The sequence below is a fragment of the Penicillium malachiteum genome, assembly GCF_028827825.1.
Source record: "Penicillium malachiteum strain IBT 17515 chromosome Unknown utg000005l:1.0-9002435.0:326005.0-9005861.0, whole genome shotgun sequence".
NCBI classification, from domain to species: Eukaryota; Fungi; Ascomycota; class Eurotiomycetes; order Eurotiales; family Aspergillaceae; genus Penicillium; species Penicillium malachiteum.
In genome coordinates this window covers 6,533,566-6,551,185 of record NW_026643099.1, presented here as the reverse complement: position 1 = coordinate 6,551,185, position 17,620 = coordinate 6,533,566, and the positions used below count along the sequence as shown (strand labels likewise).

The following is a 17,620-nucleotide window of genomic DNA, read 5'->3' as shown; positions in this document are numbered from 1 at the left end:
AGCTCTCCTTATAGCACTTCCGCTATGCAATCACTACGTGTGACGCGGAATAATTTTATGTTAACATGTAACTTGAAGTCACCTACATGGGGCTATAGCAGATTCCACATAAGATGAGGTATGTATATGACCAGCTGTATGTGAATGCTTTAGTGAGATTGAGATTTGCTGACCATGAGAACTTGAGTGGCAGATGGTCGTGAGGATAAAACCTGAGCAGAAAGGGACCACCGAACATTCCAAGGTTCAAATGCTAAATCTTCTTTTGAGCAGCTTCCTTCTCCTTCCGAGTCATGGATCGTGTTTTCACATTAGGACCTGTAGTTGTTACCTTGGCCTTATAGCTCTTCGACTTCCCACCCGCCTTCTGCTTCCCCTTGTTTTTGTTTGTGTTTGATTCTTCTTCAGAAAGATCCTCAGGGAGATCACTCAACTCAGACCCTGTCTCCAAGTCTTTCTCGGAAAGACCATTCTCAGCAAGTGACTTTCTAATGGCTGGAGCTAAGGTTCGCTCGATATCAAGCCGCATCTGCGGCATACCATCAACATTCGATATGAATATTCGGGAAATCCGGACTGTTCCACGGGGGAAAGCCGACAAAATAAGAGCAACCACAATGCGCCCGATTTCAGTGCCGATCAAAGCTTGATATGCTGAGGTTCCATGTTCATAGCACGCTCGTGGATGCGATTCCTTTTTCAAACCTAGAGTGTACAGTATTAAATGCTGTGTTTCTATGTTGACGATGTTGAGGACCATCACATGTCTCAGGGTTTTAATCTCATAGTATTTCTCGTAAGCCCGCTGCGATATCTGGGACATGAAAGGTCCATGTTCTCGAAATACTGACTCAATGACAAGAATACCTTTGCCGATCAGGCCTTGCCAAAAGGTCACCGTATCATTTAAGCGAGAGTCAAAGTACTCTTTGCGGAACTCTTGCATAGGCTGTCTTAATTGATCCAATAGGTACTCTTCGTACTCCATAGCCTCTTCACAGTCCCCCAGGTCATTCTTTTCCAGCTGGGTGAGACTGATGTTCGCTGTTGGTGGTTGGAATGGACAAACGCCCGTTTCACCAGTATCAGGTCCGTCCATCCATTTCTGGAAGCGTTTTCCACGTGCCAGAAGAGCACGATACATGTAATATTCTCTCAGGCTTGCTGGACCTGTTGCCGCTTCTGAGGTGGCCATGTTGAGGTGTGCGGGATTGATATGTTATGTGACTACTATAATTTTTTGTGAGTCGACTCACTTGAGGTTCAACTTGAAGCCATTTTATGATCATGGGACATCCGAATATATTTGACTCACTGTTTTGAGGGATTCGCTGTGGTCTCCGTATGACTGAGCAGTAATAACCAAGAGGGACAAGTCGAGATAAAGGTCGAGGAGTTCATTTTTCAAGAGAGCTTTCATTTGAGAAGAATGTTGTTTCAAGAGTAAAGAGAGTGAAAGAATAATCTTGCACAGAGTACTGAGATTTATTATGTTTTCCAGGCTACCAGGAAAGTCACCTCAGGCTGCGTGTGTAGTCAAACATCAAACATTTTGAACCTTGAAACAAAGCTTCAGGGCCCTCTGATAGTCACCCGCATCAATCCACTCGCATGATGCTACTAGTAGTACGAAGATCGTGCACATACACTATAATTCCAAGTTAACTTTAAGTCTTAAAATGAGCACTTGGGAGGCTGAATTGAAAAACGAAGGCCATCGAGCTATTCCAAGGTTAGTACTAGTACAAGGCACATGCATGTACGATTAGCAGTCTATAAGTTAGACAATCAATACATATAAAAACTTGAACTCGATATGGCTATATCTTTTATGTACAGAGATGGGAAATAGATTTTGTTTCTAATAAGAGTCTAAGAATTTGACACTTGACTTTTCAAAAGACTAAAGATATTAATTCCATTAAATTATTTGATTTGCAGAAAGATAAAGTCGCCTACATGATAATTGACCAAGAGAGTGAAAATAATCTAGTGATACAAAGAACCTTCTCAACAAGGCTGGCTCGATAGAAATTGGAAAAGGCTAAACCTTCTTGATCTTCGCTCTTTCTCAAAGAGCTCTCAGACTGTAACCTGAATATTGACTGAGTGCCTGGGCGTGCCATCATTGTTGAGCACAAAGAGCATATAATAACCAGGCAGGGCAATACCCGGCTCCGAAGGGATATCAAACGAGTAATCATTAGTACCAGTTGAGCTCAATTGAACAGAGATCCGCCGCTGGTCAGTGTTGACTGTATGTGTCGCGGACCCATAGCGGATAATCGAGGCTTGAATGTTAACGGGTCCATCAGTTGTAATCTCGACAGAGTCACCTGGCTTAACTGCGTTTGGGGATACAGATTGGATGACAGGACGCACACAATCACTGCCATCGGCGTTCAGCAGATATGATGGTGTGTAGATCTGTCCGTCGAAATGATTCGAGTCACAACTTCCACAAAGGCCGCCACCCCCTGTGAGAACAGTACCATCTTGGAGCAAAAGTGATAGGCTGTGGTAGACTCGAATAACACTGTTCTTTGTTTGCTCAATCCACTCTCCGCCTTGATTGTTGGTAGAATCGAGCACAAACATCTCGGGGATCAGCTGAGGCTGACTCTCATCAAAGGGAAGTGCAACAACCTGGCCACCGTTGACAAAAGTTGAACCATCCGGTAGAACAACAGAGGAGTGGAAGGTACGCTAATAATTCATTCCACCTCCCGCATCTTGAAGAACATTTGCTGCTTCATCAGGCTGATCAATGGAGATAATGGCAGCGTACTTGGTGGCTTCGGTTGTTTCGTAATACTTCGAGCCGCCAAAGGCTAGGATCTTTCCCTTATCATACATGATTGCATTTCCACACATTGCATCTTCATCCCCTGTGCGAGTTCCAGCAGGGGCTGTGGTTCCAGTATCTGAAGTGCCATACCCGTTCATCTCCTTACTGGGACCAGCTTGGAAAACAGAGCCACCAGTCCATGAAAACAGCCAGCCATGGTTGTCTTGTCGGTAGGTACGTTCGTCATCTGTCAGCATGGCTGACACGTTTGCACCATCCAGCTTCGTCCATACATTGGTTTCAGTATCATAGACCTCTCCGTTCTTACCGCCAACACTTTCGCTCCATGATCCACCGATAACAAACATGCGAACAAAGTGGTAGAGGCCTGGTATCCGCGCGGGGTGTTCATCGGTGCTCCTTCATACCAATTTTCATCGGTAGTATTAAATATAGTATCAAATATACTGCGCTGACCTGCATCTGCCCCTCCAGTGACCTCCACTTTGCCATTTGTATCAAGCGAGATACCAGGGCAGAACATATCGTGATGGGTTTCGTTGATTCTTCGGCGCGTCACTGTGTTGGCTTTCGGATCCCAAATAGCCGTCTGAGTCTTTCCACCTTTGCCACCAGTGAAGATGTTATATCCCCAAGCAGAGCAGACAACGAAATTTCCAGAGACCGGGTCAACGGCACCGGCGACAGGTACAAGAGGAAAATCGATCGTGGTACCCCAGGCTCCACCGGCGGGGTTTGGCTCAATAAACTCGGTCTCATATAAACGGATATCGGCGATGGAGATTCCATTCGGAGCAGGTCCTGATAGACGGAGGAACTTGGCCTTCTTCGGTTGGAAGGAAGACACTTTTTGACTTGTATCAGGCCACCAAGTCCCATACGCGACAATATCCCAGTTCTCCCCATTAAGACTAAGAGCAACCTCGTGTTGCTCAATCATAGATGTCGACCGATTATGTCTTGGTACGGTTGTCAGCCCGCTCACGATCTTCTGTTGATCTGATAACTGGATAGTGATGCTCTGGGACGTATTGGTTTGGGCACTGAGCCAGAAGCCGGTGGTGGATTCGTCAATGGCTTTGTCGCACTCGTGATCCGTTGTCTCGCTAGAGCACTCGACTGTCCATCCAATTTGTGGAATTTGATTGCCCTGAGGCAGAGACTGCGAGAGCGTTGAGACTTACAGGCCACCAATATTGGCAGTGTCAGGGGTTGTTCCTTCGGTGTAAAGGGCTTCGAGCTCCGACATGTTGAGGGCATGGGCGGCCCCCAGCAGGAGGCTTGCCGCATACCAATTGGACTTCATTGTTCTGTTGACAACTTGAATATCAGCTCACAGTGGTCTGTTTTGTTCGATACAGAGCCAGATAAAGGAGTACAAAAGCTGGCGACCTGGTCATCTATCAACAAGCGAGCAATAGACAAGGCTCACATCTCTTTTATACTCCTGCATTGCTAAAATTCACCATTTACCCATTTTGTCGTACAGATAAATCTGGCTATGACCTGACTAGGGTGTCAAACATATCACATACTGCAAGGGCTGCAGCTTGTCGAGCCCTTGACCAGACCTTCAGGAATGCGACAAAGCGTTCAAGGTCCTACTTAATACCTGTTGAGCAAATCAACGCATAGAATCAACGCGAAGAAGGTATATCATTCCGATTTCGAGTAATTATTTGGCAGAGATGATCGACCTCCGCAGATACGGAGCAGCAAGAACACAGTCCGGAGGAAAACATTCCCCTATTGAAAGGTACCATTTCAAAGGCGATCATTGACCATAAGGGGACTTTCCAAAATCTCCAAGAACACTCAAGAATTTAGTATTCGTCTACACCCTGCCGGATAACAGCAACATTCTACTCATTCTATGCGGGGGCGGCAGACTGAAGAACAGAATGACAATATGTATTAAAAAAAAGAAGATTGGCCGAATGCACAGGAATGTGCTCCACTGTGTTGGTTAAAGTGTGTCTCATGCGGCCCGAAGCGCGACACTAAATGGAACATGAATTCGGAAGTGGAATCCAGAGAATGCCAAGTGGGTGACCACTTATTGACTTTCCTACATCGATACATTTATCATACAGACATTTGGGCATTCGTGCAGTAAGATGCTTCATGTTAGCAGCAGATGATGGGTCTCGGAGACTCAGATAGATGAAGGCATGCCAGGTACACTGCAGCAATAACTTGAAATCTTCATATGAGATCGAAGCTCAATCCAGAATATGTCGGTGTTCAGCCTTCTCACTTGAGGTTCCCTCGATTTGACCATCTTCTCACGGAATAGGCTACGTTTTACACCCGAAGAAGAAAAATGTCGAGCACAAGGTATGGTATTTCAAGCTTGGACTTTGGCCAAATGTGTGCCTACACTACCAGGTCAAAAGTCTAGCAACAAACCTAATTTTTCTCCCTTCCATTTCTTTTTGCCGTACTCTATACAAATAGATTGAAACCCAGGATTATAATATTTTTATTAAATATTCATAATATGTATATTATATTTATCTCTAGATAATGATCACCTATAACTAATATTCGTATATCAGCCATTAGCATGGCGTACAGCTTAAACACGCCGCGGGAACGAGAGAATCAGAGCATCAATAGAATGTTGAGGAATATTCCACCACACACGCTGTAAAATATCATGAAATTCATCCCAGGCCACAAGTGACCGACCAGTATATCGGATATCAGGTCGCAATTTAAAAACTTCACGTTTTAAGAAGCCCCAGCATGGCTCAATTGGGCTTAGGTCAGGTGAGCGGGGAGGCCACTCTATGGTATAGATACCATATACCATAAGAAACTCCTTTGTTGACTTAGATTTATGGATTTTTGTATTTTCTTGTTGGAATATCATATCTAGTGTATAGTGATGTAAAAAACCAGATTCAAGGGCATCTTGGTATAACTTTAAGCTATAACCTCCATGTGGAGCTTCCGGATCATGCTCTACCAATTCAAATAGATATCTAGACCATTTAGATAGAATCCTTCCTATTATTTGTGAGATTTATAAGATCTTGTTAATCTACCTCAGAGGAAAAGGCGGAAAACCTATTGTGTAGTTAAATTTAAGCAGTGTTGTACAGAGCACTTATTAGAAAATTATAAGCAGTAAGGATTATCGAATCCTCGCCACTTATTAAGGATACATAGTAAATGGACATCTTTCGCCTGATCACGTTCTGCTTTTTGTTTTGTTAAGTATGTCTCTAACTGGTGGGCATTCTTCCAGGTGTTGAAGAAACTCAAAAACCCAAGACCCCAACTGGTGTAATATTAAGGCGGAATGATAGATTTCAGCTATCGCTGGGTACAGCAAGTAGTCACCACCAACTGCCCACCTGGGCAGATCTTAAATACACCCATTCTGGCCGTCGCGTAGCCCCAAACCCATTTTACAAAACGAACCCCACCAGTAGCACCTAAAATACCGTTCTGTCAGGCGGTCAAGATACAAGAATAACACCGCATCCCGAGTAGTAAAAAAGGGCTAATATACGAAGAGGGTTAGGTCACCGGTCGCCTGTAGACACTAGTACTGACTGACTCGGAGTACTTACATCAATATAAGTATGTGAACATGGCTGCCTAAGAGAATATGGACACACCTAGGCGTATGCATGTGCACTGGCAGGTAGTATGGATATCGTATAGGCGCTACTACAATACCGCACGCACGACGTACCTACACATTGATGTGAGGACTTGTAAAATGATTGACCTGGATAATTGCGGCGATAAACTTTGGAATGCATTCATTGATGGTTTCAGCTTTAAGGAAATCTAACTAATCTTCCCCCTCCAGTCTCTAATTGGCCTTACTGATGGGGATGCTCCAGAGACCAATTTGCTGTTCGAATACATACACCCTGAAATTGAGAGCGCGATTAATCGCAAATGAGAAACGGACTGTGAAATTTATCTCGTAGACCAGCCGATTGTTGGCATCCAGTTGGCAAGGAGCCTGGCTCAAATCCGAAAAGGCCAGACTAAAAGGAATGTTCCCATCGATTGATAAATCTGTCAAAGATCAGTTATTGCCGTCTTCTGGATCCCCAGAAATACTCGATTGCTCTTACCAGTCTGTTTACCAGGGCCATGGAAGGACTCATAAAGTTCTCTGCAAGAATAGATAGGAATCACCATCTCCTTGGGATTGCCGTCGTAGTACAAGGCAGAAAACTCATGAGAAAGGACTTCTCCGAATTGAAATTCAGCTCCCTACATGATATGACATCGGTTAGCAGTTCCTTTAAATGATACTTGAATAGGTGATACATACCTTACGGATCACCCATTTAACTGTGTTATCAGCCTGAGGGCCCCCCCCCCCCGAATGTTTGCAACTCCGAATCCGTAATGACGGGGACTTCTGAACTGCAGTGGAGCCATCTCTCGTTGAGCAGCGTGAGCCCGTTTCACGGCTTGTGCCGCCCCGTCACAAACTGCCCGGATGCTTCACTAGCTTTAGCATGTTGTGTTGTCTTCAAATGAGGATTGGATTACTAACGGATCCTTTGGAACTATCACTGATCGTTTCTCAGGCAGCTCAAGAAGACGACGAAGGTTGGCTTAAGTGTAGGGAGACAGCACAAGTCCGCCTACAAGGACAATTTTCTAGGACAATCATGTCAGTTTTCATGCTGAGGCTGGTTATAGGGGAAAGATAACTCACGTTGATCATCGATCCTGGCTTTTTGCTCGCGGCTTCTTTGATCTGTGACTTGATCAACGTGGCAATTTTTCTGACAACCGGGTCAAAAAGGGATTGGACATCTTGCCTTTTCAGGGTAAAGATGTCACCTTCAGGGTCAAAATTGCAGGTCGCCCGACCCCTTCGCAAAGGGAGGGGAAGGTGAAACAGCCCGTGAGCGAAGTGAGAGCCGAATGACATTTTGACCTTTTTGAACTCCATCATGAAAGGGCTTCTTGGGGCAATAAGGTGGTTCAGGCCTTCAAATGCAGATGTTGAGAGTTGCTGTTTCATGAGGTCAAAAAGGCGGCAGTCAATAGCGGCACCGCCACATTTGGCGCCTAAATGAAGTCAGTGTAAGGCCCAAGCCAAAAAGAATAGATTCCTTGCCTTGGATTGATTGAATCATTGACAGGTCAAATTCGGCATAATGATCGACATTGTAGGTTGCGATATCCTAAAAGAAAAAAAAGAAGTAAGCACAGTTCATAATTGTGAGCCTCAGATAAAGTGTAGTCTTGATTCTTGAATGACTAGGCTTACCACTGTTCCACCTCCACAGTCGCAAACCAGAATTGTATCTCCACGGTTGAGTGTGCCCTTGAGCATATGATGGACGCTCTCCGCAGCTGCCTCCGGCTCGGACATCGAACTCAGCTCATCCTGCGGTCTTCTGAATTTCCATGCCTGATTCACGGCCGCTTCAATCAACCCCTTGGCTTGTCTGGACCAGGATGCGGGAAAGGTGAATTGAAGATGGATGAGCAGTGAATTGATTTCTGGTTTCAGATCTCTTCCCACATAGTTCAACACATGATGCAGGTAATCCGAAATGACATCTGTCGGTTGCTTATCGCCAGCACGATAGAGGGATCGGTAAGGAGAACCGGAGGAGGCCGCTTCGCTAAGAATTTCGTTGTGAAATTGGGACCTTTCCGCTGGCGTACAAGCAAAAGCTTAGTCCAGGCGTATACGCTCATGTTGGGTTCTATACCAAATCCCCAGGGAGAAGAGGACATGGGAAAATTGCGATTGTTCGCGGAGTATGCAATCATTGAGGGAACCTTGAGCGCTCCGTCATCTCCTGGCCATGTGATGAAGCGTTTTTTTCCTTTCCATCCGAACATATGATGATGCAGACTCCTAGATGACTCATGGTTAGCGATTTTCCCCTTCTACAACGCAAATTTCTAGAACAATACCAGTGCTTGTTGTCCCATAGTCTAGACCAATGATAATACTATCAGCATGATTGAACGGAACTAGAGATGAGGACTGCTGTTCAAAGCTGTTCATGGTGTTGAGACTTCTTCTTGGTTCCATAAAACCCAACTGGATGCTGTCGTTCTATCAAACGGGCAGCGGAAAAGACTCTCTTTAAAATCGCCGCCGTCGCAGTTGCATAGCTTAATTCTGTGGGTCTGGATTTTCTTTCAATTGAATCACCAGTTTAGGATTTGGTGAGACAACTAGTCTCGCAATTTGGGTTCTAAGTCATTCTGGTAATAATAACTCAGCCAAAATTTATGACTCTAAACTCAAGCTCCAGCGGAGTTCCGGTTGGTTATATTACTAGTACATTTTTATCTACTCAGCAAATGGTCTGCAGATTCTTAGTAGGAAGAATTCATTGATTTTTTTTCTTTTGAAATTTTGAGGACTAGCTGAGCCCGGTATCACTGGATGAAGCTGTCTTCAACGAGGCTAATTTGGCTGTTTGAGGTTCCCCTTCGGCGTAATGGACAGATTAGGCTACACATCTGAATCAACTTATGAATGAATTATTGCGCAGCCACACCAAGTGTACAGCCATCAGTCCTTTTCGAAATCGGGCGAAATTGGGCCAACACACGCAGACAGATCCTTACCAAACACGGCAGCCCGTGTCTTATCTTTTCGTCATGTGGATCCTCCTTGCCCTTTTCGACTTGAATTTCTATAACTCTGGCTCCAATGGATTTTTCTTTGAAAACTCAGCTTAAGTTTGTCCGTAATAAGAGATGGGGATTCGATCAGATGAATGCTAGTTTACGTAGAGGGAAGGAATCTCTGCAAAAATCTTGACATCAAATCAACTTCCCATGCATACATCATCAGACACCTGGAGGAATGGACCATTTGAAAGAACCCCCCTGTTCCACATGACGTGCACACCTTCCTTCAAAATTTGGAACTTTGAAACAAAGGAATTAGTATTCCCTCCCTGCCAGTTACCAATGTGCCGTTTTTTTCCTTTTCCTTTCCCTTTCTTCCTCTAACTCTACAAGCCATGAAGAATCTGAGTCAAAGAAACGGGAAGAAAGAACAGGAATGATAGTTCCCTTCGTTTTGAAGAGCTCTTATTTTGACTCATAAATACAAATTTGAATCAAAGACACCGCACGAAAGAACAGGGATGATAGTTCTCTTCGTTTCGAAGAGTTTCTTTTGACTCATAATTCCCCTCATATATAGCAGAAGTGGTCACTTCTCGGTCAGTAACGGGATATTATTCATGGTTTTTCTTCAAGATTTCTGAACTTCAACTTTGCTGCCGGATTTCGTCATGGACCCAAAAATAGAGGAAGAGCGCCGAGCTAGGCTGGAGCGCCTAGCTAAGCAAGAAAGAGACAAGGATTTTTATGAACAGTATATTTCAACATGTCCTCCAGCTGCGGTAAGTTCTCCATATTGAACACTGAGATATTTTCATTCTCACTAATTTCTCAACGCTAGGTACCTGCTAGCGAGTACTTTTGAAGAGAAGCAGCTGAAGAGCCAGATGAGCATTTAAAAAACCCCCACCAATCACCGCGCTTGGGATAGCGCTAGATCGTATCGAAGAGCTCGAGAAGAAAATCGAATCATCCACTACTACTGTTCATAACATGTGGAGATCCAAACAGTACATGCAAGGAGGATACGATGGATGGCCTGAAATCGCCTTGAATAAATGGGACAGGTGATCCCGGTTGAAGTACACTCTATTCAGAACTGGGGGTTCAATTATGGCTTTCAATCAAAGAGAAGTACATACGAGCATCTATCAAAGGAAGCTAAAAAGGAGATCATTTCTAGCTTGGAAGGATGGATTGTTCAAGACGACTTCGACAAAACGGCTTCACAATTCCCGCCCGCCATTCGCTACAGAATTCTACCCCTTTTCGCCTCGATGCGCATTCTCAAAGACGGTCTCCGAATATTCTTTGAGAATCCGTTTTGGTATTTGCAAACTGATGGAGAATATGAAAATGACAACGATGAAACTAAGGTTGAGTCCGCCTTTGGAGCTCAGATCAATACCCTGTACCAACAATTTACCATAGGTAATTTCCTCAGTCCATACTTTTTGTGGCAGAAAAGACATTCTGACATATTACTTTTTCTAGTGGATGAACAACTCGCCAATCATTGGCGGGCACAAACGTCACGTCTTGCAAATGCCCGAGACTCTGGCAGCCTGTGGCCACCCCGAGATCCTGAGCTCGGGCTTGCAAACAAAGCTCTCCAAGAGGAAAAGGCCAAAAAGTTTGCCGCAGCCATGCTTAAAGACAAGACCTTCCGATATCTGCTTAGGGAGCTCAGGGACGATGAAGATGCGGACGAGATGCAGGGCAGCCTCGGCCTGACCTATATTTGTTTGGCTGGGCTTGTAAGAGGTATTGCTACAGGACAGCCAGCGCTGAGTTGGAAACTCTTGGATGAAATTCCAAAGACCTACAATCGGAGTTCTGAAAAGGTTGAAGTGGCCCATCTCCATGGATTGCTTTCACGCTCATCAAGACTGAATGAACATGAGATACTCGCAATCGTTTCACCCCTCTTCATTCGAACTGGATCATTCCATGACCGTATAAGGTATGACAGAACGGTCATCCCAGCTGAGGTTCTTTTGGAAGATCGTTTTGGCAGAATGGACCGTGTTCATTCTTCGGATGAGGATGCATTCCCAAGAAAAAGGAGAAAGAAGACGAAAAAGACAAAGTCTGACAAGGATGTATGGATCGAGTAAGAGAAGACAGATGGGGGCGCAAATCGAGCATGAGAGCAGTTGGCAAGTCTTGATGTTTTCGGTACTTGATTTTTTGGTTTTTCTTTTTTTTTGGCTGCGTTCCTCCCAGATTGTTGAATGTATTTTTGCACTGTTCCCTTGTTTGATAATGTGGACTCATAACAGACACTTCTTTTGTTCATTTATTTTTGATGCGTTCCGAGGTTGCTTCATGTTACTTCCAATGTCATTACCTACCAGTTGGCATAAGCTTTCAATATTAGTAGAAGCATCACATGTTCTCTTCCACACCATAGAGAGTTCAAACGCGGTACTACTTGAAGATATTGAAATTCGTCCCATGTCGGAGGAAATTGATCGAGACCTTTTTTCTTTGAAGGGACTGGAAATATGTCCTACTGTCGAGGTACGTAGATAATAATGTAGTGTTCACTGCCCACGACCCAGCCCCCTCAGGCTGTTGTAGCCTTGCTGATGCCTTAACGTCGTCTTGCCTGGACTCTCAGGCCTACTAGCCAATGTCAGCCAAAATAACGTGATAAACTAGGCCCAATTGGGACGATTTTAACACGATTAAATCCTGGCTTCTGATTGGCTGAACCAGAATGGATCACATGATTAACCACGTGATCTACGGTCGCAGCAGACGCTTATTCGTGTAAATTAGTGTTATGAGAGAATCAGACCTGTTGATACGTCCCATTGCGACCGCCTACTGCATTAGACCTTGTAGTCTGACAGCCAACGTATTATTAACGTATCTCCCAAGCGAGCCGCCACCCCAAGCGAGCCGCCACCTGACCGCGTTCGCGTTAGTCGCACCCTTCCATCTTCAACCACCCACCATGCCACCAATACGTTCTAAAACCTCTCGAAATTTAGCCGAACAAGAGGGAAGGATTCTACTTGCTATTGAGGCTATAAAGAAACAAGATATCACAGCAGTTACCACAGCAGCACGTATATTTGATATACCTCGCTCTACGCTACGCGATAGGCTTAAATGGCCACCAGAACCGCCTTGAAACTCGCGCAAATAATCATAAATTAAGCGAAAATGAATAGAATTCGCTTTTTCAATGGGTGATCTCTATGGATATACGTGGAGCTGCCCCCCGCCCGGCTACTGTCCAAGAAATGGCCAATATTCTACTCACAGCACGTGGCCAGATCCCCTCTCAAACTGTTGGCAAGAATTGGGTTACAAACTTCGTTGAACGACATTCAGAGCTTACCACACGGTTCTCTCGACGATATAATTACGAGCGTGCAAAGATGGAGGATCTAAAGATAGTTCAAGAGTGGTTTAATCTGGTTTTTAAGACTATCCAAGAGAATGGTATTCTATCAGAGGATATTTATAACTTTGATGAGACTGGATTTGCAATGAGGCTTACAGGAACTGCTCAAGTTATTACTCGCTCTGAATTCTACGGTCGGCGAGCACTTTTACAGCCTGAAAGTCGTGAATGGGTAATAGCTATTGAAACTATTAGTGGATCTGGATAAGTCCTTCCACCAGTTATTATTTTCAAAGGCAAAGTTCTTATTCAGGGCTGGTTTAAGAACCTTCTACTTGATTGGCGATTTGAAACTAGTCCAAATGGATGGACAACCGATGAAATTGGGCTTCGATAGCTTCAAAAGCACTTTATTCCAGCAACTACTGAACGTACACTTAGAAAATATCGACTTTTGATTCTTGATGGTTATGGGAGTTATTTAACTCCCCAGTTTGACCAGATTTGCAAAGAGAATAATATTATTCCAATTTACATGCTAGCTCATTCTTCACATCTTCATCAGTCACTTAATGTTGGATGTTTTTCACCTCTTAAGCGGGCCTATGGTCGGCTTATTGAGAATCAAATACGGCTTGGTTTTAACCATATCGATAAATTTGATTTTCTTGAAGCCTACCCAATCGCTCGTAAAAAGGCTTTTCAAACCCAGACTATTCAAAATAGCTTTACAGCAGCTGGTTTGGTCCCATTTAACCCAGACCAAGTGCTTTCTAAGCTAAATATTCTTCTTCGAACACCTACACCCCTAGGGAGCCGCCCTACTAGTCGATCAAGCCAATTTTCACCCAAGACACCCCAGAACCTGATTCAACTTCAACGGCAAGCTAGTTCAATCAAAGCTCTTCTAAAACAACATTCAAAGGGCCCTCCAAATCCACTCAAACAGCAAATCGATCAAGTTCTTAAGGCCTGTGAGATTCAGATGCATTCAACAGCTTTATTAGAGGTTGAAACACGTAAATTACGTGCCGCCCATGAGAAGCAGAAGCAGAAGCGCCAACTGTCTACTAGGCAGATACCTAATGAGGGTGGAATGACAGTTCAAGAGGGCCAGGAAGCTATACAGGTGATTGAAACACCTATTGCCCCTCCCGTACCGCGGTCTAGGGCGCCTGTTTTACCCCCCCTCAGCCAGCTAGGAGAAAGCTTTCGACATGTCGAAAGTGTGAAAACGAAGGACATAGATCAGATCATTGTCATATTTAGATATAAATTTTAATAAATTGGTGTTATTGTTCTAATAATTATAATTAAAACTGTAGGGTAGGCAGTAGCCGGACCGCTCGCTTGGGAAATACGTTATTTTGTGGCCTAATTAAGGTGTCAAGAGCATATTATCTGCACCTGCACACCTTGGACAGTTGGCATCATCATCAACCTCGCAAAATTTGACCCTTGCTTTCCAAAGTAAGTTATGCATCCTATTGAGAACGGGGTTTTCCTGCAACCTGAAATTCATCCGAGTCTGAGAAGCTGAGTCTTTGGAAAATTTCAGGTCCTAGGAGCCTGAGCCTTTTCCAGAGCTCAAGGTCAGACTTACATGAATTTTGGTTTTCAAGCTCGGGTCTCTCATGCTCTATCTTTTAGCCCGATTTCGGCGCTTACCAACGAAACTAAAAATCCATAATTCCATCATTACTGTGACGAGGCGGTCACATTTTCTGTTTTGATCTCATTTCTGTATGGGAGAGTCCACGGCTGATGATGGAAATCGACATTCCCCTTAGTGCATGAATACTATTTTTTCCACAATTCAAGACCACCATTTGGAATCATCATTTTCATGATACTACTTATCAAGGGGCCAACACTCCAGAGAAGTAGTGGTCGCCAACGGCAACTACTATATACTAAAAGCCTCCACTGTTTACTGTTTACTAGTGGGGCTAGACAACATTGGAATCTAGATGTCCATCCATACCAGCCAGGGTACAAGAATGTGAGTTCATCAATGGCACCTGGTCAGTGCTAAAGTAAGTACATACCTCCCGGCACTAACCATACCTAGTCCTATGTATGTAGTGTGTAGTAACCAACTATTGTAGCTACCATTAGTCTCGAATTTCCGAGTCTGCGACCCGAATTTCCAATTCAACACCTGGCTATGCTGCCTTTCTCAAGGCCTTCACTTGTAGAGCATACCATGTATCATGATATTCGGCAATGAGTCCGCGCCTCTGAATGGACAAGCAATACAATTTGAACAGACCCAGTTTCCAAGCTTTCTACCACTACAGTACTAGGCCGCATATCTCAAGTCCCATTCGAGTTATGTGCGCATGCTCATGTAAACATGCAATTTGAAGACTTCAAAAGTATCTTCTTCTCAAGTGCTATTCATATATAATGTTCCCAATCTCAGTGAACTACCATGACCATCCATTCTCTTCAGCCATGACTAAGAAGACCCATGTTACATATGGGCTTTATTATCATGTTTTTGGGCAATGGTTACCTTGTAGCGTGCCTGGCATCTGAAATTTCAAACCGCATACCCCTAGTATAACATTTGAATGAGGTGAATCAAATATGTACACAACATTTTTGAACTCCTACTACCAAGTTTCATTCTAAAACCACACCTTCCAAGGTTTAAACCTTTCATGTTGCCTATGTCGCTATATAATCTGGATCAGAAATATTGAGACGTGGCAAAAGAGGCATTGATGGGGCTTTATCCTACCATGCACCCATTGCTCATCGCAGCCTTGTCAATCATCTTTCTCTCTGGTGTAGAATGTGCCGCAAATTCTACAAAAGACCGGCCCAAACCAAAATACACATATGAGGAGCTATGGGACCTTGAAACGGGGTTCTGGGATGCGTTTCTTTATCCTGCCAATAAGAAGCAGACCGAAGAGAATCAGTCCACTATCTTTTCAAGTGATGTGAGATATCCACCAGCTTTTCACTTGCCATGGTTCTTTTATTCAATGATTTCCTAATGGATCCCCTGTGCCAAATGATAGGTCCAAGGCCGTGTTGATATTACACGCACATTTGATGGAGACGAGCTCAACCGAGAATATATTTTTGGTCTTTTCGCAGATCCAGACCACGTCAGTCTCGTCGGTGTTCCGATCAGCTACAGCATCACTCAATTCTCGGCGAATGATAATATCGCCGCTGCAACAACAGTCGTTACCTTTAACGCCACGACATTCGGAGTTCTGGTTCCTGTGACCATAGACACGTGGATAGAGTTCGATGAGCATGAAAAGATCACACAATACGATGCTGTGTTCCGTTGGTTCGAATATCTCCTGGACTTTTTGGTTGAAGGAACAGCGACTAAGATCAACGCGACGTCTTCGGATCAAGCGATTGCTTATATTTCAGACACTCTGGCCAAGACTATTTGCAACACCCACGATCAATACTGTACTGGGTCGAACAAGCAGTATGCAGATAACAGTACCTGCTATGACTTCCTGACCAAATCTATTCGTTTCGGTAAAAGTTATGAGCTGGGTCGCAATACGCTTCTTTGCCGTGAGGTACATGAACATATGGTACAATATCGACCGGATGTGCATTGCTCACATATCGGTCCCAGTGGTGGTGGATACTGCGTGGATGATATGAGTTACTCGCAAACCGTTCTGCAAAAGTATTTTAATGATTCATGGATTCCGTTTGGGTACGGTGAAGACCAGAACGTGTGGCTTCAGAGCTAATCCATACTGTGATTGTTTTTCGACGTTCGAATGTTTCTATTCAATTTCTCTGAGGTCAACTTGGCCCGAATATTAACGCAACATTGAACATGATATGTAACATAAACTCAGTTCCAACATTTGAAGGTTCAAATGTTCAACCTCCAGGGCTTCCAACGTTGGAAATTGCTTGGACATTGAATTTTTTTTTCGAGACTGCCAGTGCATAGGCGTCCACCTACCTAGTATCATGATGTAAGGCTTCAACTTGATGGAGTTTGAAGTTCATAAATTCACGACCATGTTCAAGTTCAAGTTGGTCCCGAGTTGGATGGATGTATATAATCAAGTGCTTGTATTATCATGATGACCGTACCCACTACCTAGTAACACTGGCACTCTGTATGCAGTAGCACCAATTTTGCACATGCTCAGGTGTTGAACCTGTGGACTCGGAAAAACCACTCAACTATGGAGCGTAATCTTGATTCTTAAAAATCAAAAAATCTTTCTTGTAGTAGGAGTAATTTATCCTTAATCCAATGGTTGAATTCCAGGTTTTCAATGTTGGTGTAGTACTTGATGCAAAAAGATGGATGAAGAAACATCAACTAGCGGGGATAGCTCAGTTGGGAGAGCGCCAGACTGAAGTCAACTTCAATCATATAATCTGGAGGTCGTGTGTTCAATCCACACTCACCGCATTTCTTTTTGGAATTTCTTTTTTTTTTTCATTTTTGTTTGCTACATATACGGTCACTCAAATGTTCATTTCAAAGATTTATTGCATGTGTGAACTTTACATGTACAGAGCCCCGGAGTATGCTATACTTTTTAGTAGAGACTCATGCTTCCCTGGCCCGGGCTTCGACACCTGGATTTTACTACAACGTCATGCTCAACTCCGAGTTGAAAAAGAACTTGAACCCAATACTAGTTAAACTTTAACACTTATGTTTCATCATTCATAGACATGTGATGTTACTAGTACTCAAGTGCTGTTCTAACCTCATGTGTGAAGGTTGTTGCAGTATACTCCCTACCTGATCTTGACTACCATACTAGTACTTTCCAAGGTCTACAGCTCAAGTCATTAGTAGTACAACCTATTGCTACTACTAGTGCCGTGACAGAATCTCTACTATT

The 17,620-nt window shown here is 43.9% G+C and overlaps 5 protein-coding genes across 5 annotated transcripts; 2 read left to right on the top strand and 3 right to left on the bottom strand.

The window, feature by feature from the left end:
* Positions 1–253: 253 nt before the first annotated feature.
* On the bottom strand, positions 254–1,195 carry N7483_012426 (uncharacterized protein; the record flags this gene model as incomplete). The annotated part of the gene is made up of 1 exon (XM_057095853.1): positions 254–1,195. One exon carries the CDS (start codon positions 1,193–1,195, stop codon positions 254–256), a length of 942 nt encoding a protein of 313 aa, XP_056941824.1.
* Positions 1,196–2,082: 887 nt separating this feature from the next.
* N7483_012425 (putative galactose oxidase) lies at positions 2,083–4,115 on the bottom strand (the record flags this gene model as incomplete). Its single annotated transcript, XM_057095852.1, has 4 exons — positions 2,083–2,646; positions 2,743–3,176; positions 3,266–3,915; positions 3,994–4,115. 4 exons carry the CDS (start codon positions 4,113–4,115, stop codon positions 2,083–2,085), a joined length of 1,770 nt encoding a protein of 589 aa, XP_056941823.1.
* A 2,523-nt stretch (positions 4,116–6,638) lies between these two features.
* On the bottom strand, positions 6,639–8,819 carry N7483_012424 (Hsp70 family protein; the record flags this gene model as incomplete). Its single annotated transcript, XM_057095851.1, has 10 exons — positions 6,639–6,850; positions 6,910–7,051; positions 7,113–7,132; positions 7,201–7,286; positions 7,361–7,431; positions 7,506–7,864; positions 7,914–7,980; positions 8,067–8,427; positions 8,588–8,666; positions 8,726–8,819. 10 exons carry the CDS (start codon positions 8,817–8,819, stop codon positions 6,639–6,641), a joined length of 1,491 nt encoding a protein of 496 aa, XP_056941822.1.
* Positions 8,820–10,455: 1,636 nt separating this feature from the next.
* N7483_012423 (uncharacterized protein) lies at positions 10,456–11,514 on the top strand (the record flags this gene model as incomplete). Its single annotated transcript, XM_057095850.1, has 2 exons — positions 10,456–10,828; positions 10,892–11,514. 2 exons carry the CDS (start codon positions 10,456–10,458, stop codon positions 11,512–11,514), a joined length of 996 nt encoding a protein of 331 aa, XP_056941821.1.
* Positions 11,515–15,502: 3,988 nt separating this feature from the next.
* N7483_012422 (uncharacterized protein) lies at positions 15,503–16,495 on the top strand (the record flags this gene model as incomplete). The annotated part of the gene is made up of 2 exons (XM_057095849.1): positions 15,503–15,706; positions 15,788–16,495. 2 exons carry the CDS (start codon positions 15,503–15,505, stop codon positions 16,493–16,495), a joined length of 912 nt encoding a protein of 303 aa, XP_056941820.1.
* Positions 16,496–17,620: the final 1,125 nt, after the last annotated feature.